This window comes from Syngnathus leptorhynchus, chromosome 1 (genome assembly GCF_054491065.1).
Source record: "Syngnathus leptorhynchus isolate UIUO chromosome 1, UIUO_Slep, whole genome shotgun sequence".
In the NCBI taxonomy this organism is placed as follows: Eukaryota; Metazoa; Chordata; class Actinopteri; order Syngnathiformes; family Syngnathidae; genus Syngnathus; species Syngnathus leptorhynchus.
In genome coordinates this window covers 7,400,473-7,408,243 of record NC_141195.1, presented here as the reverse complement: position 1 = coordinate 7,408,243, position 7,771 = coordinate 7,400,473, and the positions used below count along the sequence as shown (strand labels likewise).

The 7,771-nt window shown below is 40.5% G+C and overlaps 2 protein-coding genes and 2 non-coding genes across 4 annotated transcripts; all 4 read right to left on the bottom strand.

The window, feature by feature from the left end:
* Window positions 1-92: 92 nt before the first annotated feature.
* LOC147061676 (solute carrier family 46 member 2-like) lies at window positions 93-3,163 on the bottom strand. The gene is made up of 6 exons (XM_085919605.1): window positions 2,525-3,163; window positions 2,128-2,319; window positions 1,673-1,844; window positions 1,454-1,537; window positions 1,121-1,277; window positions 93-334 (listed from the first exon to the last, which is right to left on the bottom strand). The coding sequence occupies exons 1-6, from the start codon at window positions 3,161-3,163 to the stop codon at window positions 226-228; spliced, it is 1,353 nt and encodes a 450-aa protein (XP_085775731.1). The 3' UTR covers window positions 93-225.
* A 1,329-nt stretch (window positions 3,164-4,492) lies between these two features.
* Window positions 4,493-7,252, bottom strand: rpl10 (ribosomal protein L10). The gene is made up of 7 exons (XM_085924758.1): window positions 7,234-7,252; window positions 7,080-7,111; window positions 6,420-6,478; window positions 5,675-5,782; window positions 5,216-5,354; window positions 4,982-5,144; window positions 4,493-4,701 (listed from the first exon to the last, which is right to left on the bottom strand). Exons 2-7 carry the CDS (start codon window positions 7,100-7,102, stop codon window positions 4,546-4,548), a joined length of 648 nt encoding a protein of 215 aa, XP_085780884.1. The 5' UTR covers window positions 7,103-7,111; window positions 7,234-7,252; the 3' UTR covers window positions 4,493-4,545.
* LOC147061675 (small nucleolar RNA SNORA70) lies at window positions 4,766-4,901 on the bottom strand. Its single transcript, XR_015068165.1, has one exon. It is a non-coding gene; the product is annotated as a small nucleolar RNA SNORA70 (small nucleolar RNA).
* Window positions 5,854-5,988, bottom strand: LOC147061674 (small nucleolar RNA SNORA70). The gene has a single exon (XR_015068167.1). It is a non-coding gene; the product is annotated as a small nucleolar RNA SNORA70 (small nucleolar RNA).
* Window positions 7,253-7,771: the final 519 nt, after the last annotated feature.

The following is a 7,771-nucleotide window of genomic DNA, read 5'->3' as shown; positions in this document are numbered from 1 at the left end:
CATTATACAGACGTATATCTATATACATACATTTTAAAACACAACTTGTAATAAAAGACAATTTTTGGGCAACAATATTTAAAGCATCACAATTTATTAGCTGCCACCTGCCTAATACCACTGTTTCTCTTTTAATGATATTTAAACCCAGATTTAAAAGTATTTTTCCAAAACTAAATACCTGTTTCCAAGTTGAACACAAGAAGGAGCCTACTTGGAAATAGGTTAGTTGTCACTGGGTTCTTTCATCTCAAGTAAAAGGTCACGCTGATCGGCCTCTTCATCTGTAATGACCTGGTAGGTGCTCCCGACAGACGGTCCGCTGTCAAATATTCTGGAAGGAAAGATGTCGAAAAAAATTATAAGCTACTGCCTTTAGAGAAGACACATGCTTGTTGACTTTAATCCATAAAATATTGTTCTAGAAATAGTCAGGTGTGTCTTGTGCAAACATTAGATTTTGATACTGTCACTCGTGCTCGCTGCAGATTGTTACCAATGTCACTAACACTTGTTTTAGCCCGGGTAGCTAAAGTATTTCTGTCAGCTGCGGCTTTTCTTGATCCACCTGTTTAACGTCCTCTACTTAGTAGGACGGTGAATTCTTTCTACTTTGAAAATTCCAAATGGTTATACAATACTGGGCCTGGCCAAAGATTGTGCAATAGATCCAATTAATCATCTCTCAACTCGACAAATAGACAGACAGCCCACTTGTGTGTTTGTTTGTTTGTTTGTTTGTTTGTTTGTTTGTTTGTTTGTTTGTTTACATCATAGGTGTCAAAACTCAAGGCCCGGGGGCCAGACACGGCCCACCACATCATTTTAAGTGGCCCGCAAAGACAAATTGTACATCGACTTCATTTGTCAAGACTAAATAAAAAATTGAGATCACTTTTAAAAAATGGACTTATTGCTAGCAATGTTTATTTCCATTCATTTTAAAAAGAATTTAACAGTTTTTACTACTCTGTTTTTAAAGCGAATTATTCATCCGTTTGTTGTGTAGCCTATACTGTATAAAATAGAAGGCTCTGACAGTCATAATGGCCCTCCGAAGGAAACCATGACGATGAAAATTAATTTGACGCCCCTGATGTACATCATGCATGCAGGCTACCTTATGGGTATGATGGCCACAATGGAGATCAAGCTGGAAAGTATCAGGACAAAGCCAGGAAACCAAGTCAAAGTCTCTTGGTAAATCTTGGCGTAGAGTAAATTAGTTCCCGCACTGGACATTTTTAAAGAAAGCTGCAGTGAGATGAGGACTTTACCTGGGAATGAGAAGAGACATGGTGAAAGGATTACTGTTTTTGAAGAAATATTACATTATCATTCAACGATTCACTTGGGGAATCAGATTTCGTCGGAGAACTTCGCATAGCAATCACACTCCCATTCCCACCTATGGACAATTTTGGCCACTCCAGGCGACAAATTAATAACTTACTGTATGACGAACTATGTACTTGTTGAGACAGTAGAGAACAGATCAACGGAACTGGCATCAGGGAGAAGAGTCCCAGTGCCCGGGCTAGAAAAAAAGTCCTGGTGTTAATCTTTGGATCACAAACCTTTGAAAATACACCAGTTATTAAGATGGAGAGGAAATTATATCAATAAGATGTGTGCTTTTATTGGTGGAGTAATCATGGCCCAAAGAACTTACCAATGTAGAACATGTATCCAGTGGTGGCAAAAGCCATGGGAAGCATGCTGGCGGCATTGGAGAGCAGTCCAATAGTGATCAGAGAACGATCGCTGAACCACCTTGATAAAATTATGGAACTCAGGAAGCTTGAGAGCATAATGAGGAAGCCAGAGGCATTTCCGTAGCTCATCTGCAGGAGCCAGATGGGTACAATAAGTTTGAGCAGTGTAAACAATACCAATAATCAGGTTCAATTTGATCATTCCTAAGAAAGTTAGCATATTCCTGATTTTCAACTGTCTCAGAAAAATAATCAGGACAACACACCTCAGACAGAAAAATAGAACAATCTAAGAAGCACATTCTAGTTTTCAAATGTAATTGTGAATTTAACTCCATACATGTGCATTTGAAATGATTTCATTTTGAGCACAAACATAAATGATGCAGCAAGTAGTTCCAAATGGACTCACCTGGGTTACGTTCCAATGAAGAGGCTCCATTAATTGAAATAAGACCAGAATGTTTCTTGTGGAAGAATCTACAGCATTGTAAAGGAGTCCTGACACCCACAGCAGGGCTATGTTTCCGACTTTGTGCGAATGGTCATGTGTGGAGTCGTCGTTGGCATTATTCGAGGTCCTGTTATCACACAATGCTCCTACCTGCATGGGATTGTTTCATTTTATTGTCCATCATGCAATGATTGTAATTGTGTACAAAAGATAAAGCAGTAATACGATCTCAATCCATACGAGCTATTCAAACAAATTTGTGTCATTAACTGAAACCGAATGCCGTCAACAAGTGAAATTTCCTTCATGTTGTTTTAAGGCCAATGAATGAAAGTTAAAACCAAAGAAAACTTGCCTGAAGGAAGAATATCACATAGAGCATGCTGGAGGCATGAAGAAGAAAACACAGCAGCAAGGTGACAACACCCGGCCTCAGAGTTGGACTGGAGAAATTATACAAATGTCCTGCCGTCAAGCAACCCACAACACCAGATAGTCCGCTGAGAAGCTCTGCTCTCATTAAGAGTTTGGATCGATCCTCTCTCGTGGAGCTAAGAGACAACAGAGTCATGATGCCACTCCAGAAAACAGCGGAGCCCCCAAACAATCCAGTGATGATCACCTCCATCCACAAAATTTGGAGAGGCCAGTCCAACATCAGCATGAGTAACACCACAAACCGGGATATCATGAGGCCCAGCAGTGGGAATGTAATCAAGCTTTTCCTCCAGCCCATGTCCCCAAGCCATGCCAGAAAAAGACCTGGAAGGATGGGAACCAGTTGACTCAAGACTCTGTAACTTATGAAGAAGTTGGACACAGAGACCTGCCAACTGTCCTCCAAACAGGATCGGTTGGTAAGCGATTGGCTTGTTGCGTTCACGTATCGTTCCTTCACCACCATCGGTAAAACAGTCAAGAAGAACGCGTTCCCCAACTGAACGCCCGTTGCTACCAACTGAATGCCCCGTACTAATGTGCTATCCCTGTGCATATTTGTGACTAAATGAGATGTGTGCTGTGAAATTCAGCTATGTCAAGCTTTGTGTAAAGTAAGATCCGCCTGTCATGTTCCAATGCATAGCATATTAAGCTTTTCTCTGCTTGAACAAACATTAACATACCATTAGTACGCACTTAGTCAGCACAAATGTTTTTTATTTTATTTTGGTATGTATGTTATTACTACTGTTTTGACCTGACTTGCTGAAATGGGAAATGGGTTGAAGCAATTCTACTGTATTACAGTACTGTTCTGTATTTGACTGTATTGTTTCTTTTTCTGAGGACTTTTTATTCCACTACCTACATTTGAAAATGGACATCTGCACTCTCTACTCCTTCCTTTGTCAAGTATAGGTCTTGTTGTATCAACACGACAACAATGTAAGAACCAGCTAGGCGCTACAATGACATTGAGTAACGTGATACAAGGAAAAAATAAGAACTGCCGTAGGTTCTTAGAAGCAAGAGATTCCCAATTCATGGCCTTAAGATAACTGCGTGATGTTGTTTGACATACATGTCCCCTCACAGCCATTCTAAGAATTAAATTCCTTTTTAACGTGTGACATGTTATTACATGATGCCCTTTTATGCACACAGACGATCAATCATACAGATAGCATATAATGTACAGTAAAGGCAGACAGAAGCATGCTTGAAAAAACATTGCACAAACCAGTTTGCAAGAGGCAATACAAATAAATTACACAAACATTTCCATGTAAAACTTAGATGATAATATATTCAATTTATCAAAATCAAGAGGTCATAGCAGCCGGAATGCTGTCAGTGGGTCGTCATTGTTAAAGAACAAAGGGGGAGGGGATAATTGTACTCTTATGTCCAACATTACCATTCAGCATTATTTTATTCTATATTTTCCGCCGGTGACTTCAGTTCGAGTTAAGCCAATCCACGTGACCTTACTGAGCCACAAAATAATCAAAATGTATTGATTATCCATGTATATATTGTAACAATTTTTTATGAAGGATCACGTTTAATTTCATTTCCAATGCGATTCAGGTTAAACTCATGCACTGTAACTCACCCCCAAAACAAGGTGTGCAGCAGTTTTGAGTTATAGAATATTTGGATTAGTGCTTTAGTCAAAACTTTTCAGAAGTGAAAATTAGTTGCATTACTAACTTCAACCTCATGTCCATGAAAGTCCTGTTTTGCTTAAAACAATACATAAAAGCTTCCTATTTTGTTTGCAACAAGCGCCTGACTTATTCCGAAACAATGTCATCATTTTTCCATGTACACAACACATAACCTGTATTTGTGACCCAATAAAGAGTAATCTTGACACGTATTGTATTGAAAGCCATTTTTATTGGTTGTAGTCAATGAGAGGCTTCAGACACTCTAAACGGTATAGAGGGCCTTCCAGCCGGACAGAGGTCCTTTACTGGGGATGTACTTCACCCCACAGCCGTCAGGAATAACACGCTTCTCAGCCATCATGTCATCAAAGTCACAGGCATTAAACTTGGTGAAGCCATACTTCTTGGAGATATGGATCTGAAGAGAAAAGGGAAAAACATAGGAATGATCAAAAAGCCCCAATGATAGCAAATAAAGATTGGTTTGTCTCAATGATTCCTTAAGAGACCTCAGCACTTCCCAGCTGAGTCCGTACACACACACAAAGATTTAATGTCTGCAGCCTTTGCACACCGGAAATGCACCACAGCAAGACCAGTCGGCTTAATAAACTGCAATATTTTGTGCTAAGCGTATTGAGACGAGTTCAACATGCTCTCGCGCTCCAATTGACTTTGATAAAGTGACTTCTGTATACCTTCTGGCGTCCAGGGAACTTGAACTTGGCTCTGCGCAGGGCTTCAACCACATGCTCCTTGTTCTGAGCTTTGGTGCGCACAGACATGATCACCTGACCGATGTGCACACGGGCCACAGTGCCCTGGGGCTTACCAAAAGCACCACGCATTCCTGTCTGGAGCCTAAGAGCAGAAAGAGGACCGGTCAGCTTTGGGATTATGTAAGGTCAAGAATACACCCCAACATCACTCACCTATCAGCTCCGGCACAGGACAACATTTTGTTGATGCGGATGACGTGGAAAGGATGCAGACGCATGCGGATGTGGAATCCATCTTTACCGCAGGTCTTCACCATGTACTTGTTAGCACAGATACGGGCAGCCTCCAGAGCTGCACAAATAGCCAACCCAGGCAGCCTTAATTTAAGTCGCACGCAAGGAGTGAGGAAAATTCAAAAGCCCCAACAGCCATAAATCAATAACGATGACATTCGCTGTTTGGATAAGAGGAGCGCAATTTTGGGCCTGTGGTTGCGTGCATACATCTAAAAGATTTGATGCGAGTAAACCAGGGCAGTCTATGTATTTGCATATTGATGGTTTCACACGTTTGGCCAGTCAAGTGATGCTGCATGAAGTTTTCACACAACACAAGAACAAATATACACTTCATAGAGGTGAGGGAAGAAAAGAGGTCTGACCATTTCTCACCTTCTGAGGACAGCTGCTCGTACTCATCAGAGACCATATGGCCGCACAGGGGGAACTCATCAACCTTGGCCTTCTTCCTGCCCAAGTCAAAGATCCTGATCTTGGGATCTTGCAAAGAAAATAAAAAGTGAATCACTAGCCCCGACGGCAGAAATCTTAACACTCCTAATTTTCGCATAACATGTCTCAATGATTCCTTAGAGACTTCAGCACTTCCCAGCTGAGTCCGTACACACGCACAAAGATTTAATGTCTGCAGCCTTTGCACGCCGGAAATGCACTACAGCAAGACCAGTCGGCTTAATAAACTGCAGGGTGGACTGTGAGATCATCAAGACCAACACTGACAATCGATTAAGGTTGAAATCATTTTTAACAGACTCCAAAGGAGATTTTATTCTGCATTAAAAGTCTTCCAATTGTTTAACAAAAGCAATAAATTAATTTGCACTGCAATAAACAATCCTTGACAGTTCATTTATCTACTGGCGTTTCAATAGCAGTGGTTAGCTAACAGTTAACGTTTTGACTTGTAGTCTTTAGGCCTTCACTATAACTTCACAAAATTTTCAAGTATGGCATGAATATCAACTGATACAACAATATTGCAAAAAAACGGTCTAAAACTGAAGCCTTTGCGATTTGAAAACTGCATTTCACTACAACGCAAGGCCCATTTTTATTTGAATAATTATTCAGCCCAATTTGATGACATTCACGTTTAAATTGAAGGTAACCCACTTACCAGGCACACCCCTACAGAAGCGGGACTTCGGGTAGGGTTTGTTTTTACAGTACCTATAGCTGTGGAGAAGGCATTGGACAAGTTAGATGGTCATCAATTAATAGTTGAGACATGCCAAGATATTAGTCCAAAGAGTTAATCTGATTAAAGAAAAAAATACACTTTAAAAGCCTTTTATGTCATCATATATCATGCCCATGTGGTACCATAGTTCTTATAATAAGTTTGGCGCTGGTCTATACAGAGGCTAATCAACATTAACGGGAAGAAATCAATACAATGTAAACTAAATGTAAGTACCATAGTGATATCAAATGAAGCAGAAATACGGTTGTACATAAGTAACAACGCTGATTGTAAAGTTTTAAAACTCCAATAAGCTATGGAGTCTGACACCGCTATGCTAGCGGAGCGCTAGCTTTGTGCTAGGTGACGCCGTCTAAATAGTTTTCTATCAAGCTAGAGTCACGGAATGGCAAAAAGAGATGACAACAAAAAGGCTATAACGGAACAGTGCCACCGCAAGTGAGGATTAGAGGAGGAAAAGGGGCCAGCAGACTATTACGAAAAGGCCCGTAGGCAGGCACAGTCCACATGTCGCGGGGTGGAAGCCGCTGCCATTTTACTGTGGGCCCGACACGTCAAAAATGAACAACTTACCACCGAGCTGGTCGGCGGCCCATGGTTGCAATCTGAAAAAGAACAAACAATTAAGTGATATGCGCTTTATGTTTGTTGCTGTGCTATGAAAAGTACCGATTTTTATCCAATATGCTCAAGAGTCAAAGAAAATGCGAGGCGAACACGCACTCACCGAATGGAGGAAAGGAAGTTGAAGCGACTTCCGCTTCGTCATATGCGCGAAAGATTTGCCGATAAATGTTCGTAATTTCACATCCTTAGTTTCCGACACAAAAACGTCATTTCAGAAGTTGATTTGATCTGAACGTTTGATTCATGTTTTTTTTTTATTTATCTTCAGCGGTAAATAAATAAGCGTGTTTTCTTGCTTCAAAGGAACTCTGGGAAATGTAGTTTTTACAAACAAGGGCGGTAGTTGATTTTTTTGCGATATTTAAAAAATGATAGTTTTTGATGACTCTGGAGCCTTTAGGGGCAAGTGAAGCTCAGTTATTGCAGACATAAATGAAGGCTATTGCAGTGTAGATTAATCAATTTTACAGTAAAATAGAATTGTAATTCAATTGATATATAGCCTGAGTGCAGTAGTTTCATATTCAGAGGTCATGAGTATGATCCTTACACAGGGTTTATAGGGAGTTTGCACGGCTTTTCTCCGAATACTCGAGGATTAAAGGCTTTTTGGGGGGTTGGGTGAATGGATGAAAAAT

Coding starts and splice junctions, on each gene's coding strand:
- rpl10 (XM_085924758.1), bottom strand. CDS start 7,102: ATGGGCCGCCGACCAGCTCGGTG. Junction 6,479..7,079: donor GGCCGCCGACCAGCTCGGTG/GTAAGTTGTTCA, acceptor CCTTCTCCACAG/CTATAGGTACTGTAAAAACA. Junction 5,783..6,419: donor CTTCTGTAGGGGTGTGCCTG/GTAAGTGGGTTA, acceptor TTTCTTTGCAAG/ATCCCAAGATCAGGATCTTT.
- LOC147061676 (XM_085919605.1), bottom strand. CDS start 3,163: ATGCACAGGGATAGCACATTAGTACGGGGCATTCAGTTGGTAGCAACG. Junction 1,845..2,127: donor TTCATTGGAACGTAACCCAG/GTGAGTCCATTT, acceptor TGGCTCCTGCAG/ATGAGCTACGGAAATGCCTC. Junction 1,538..1,672: donor TGGATACATGTTCTACATTG/GTAAGTTCTTTG, acceptor CTTTTTTTCTAG/CCCGGGCACTGGGACTCTTC.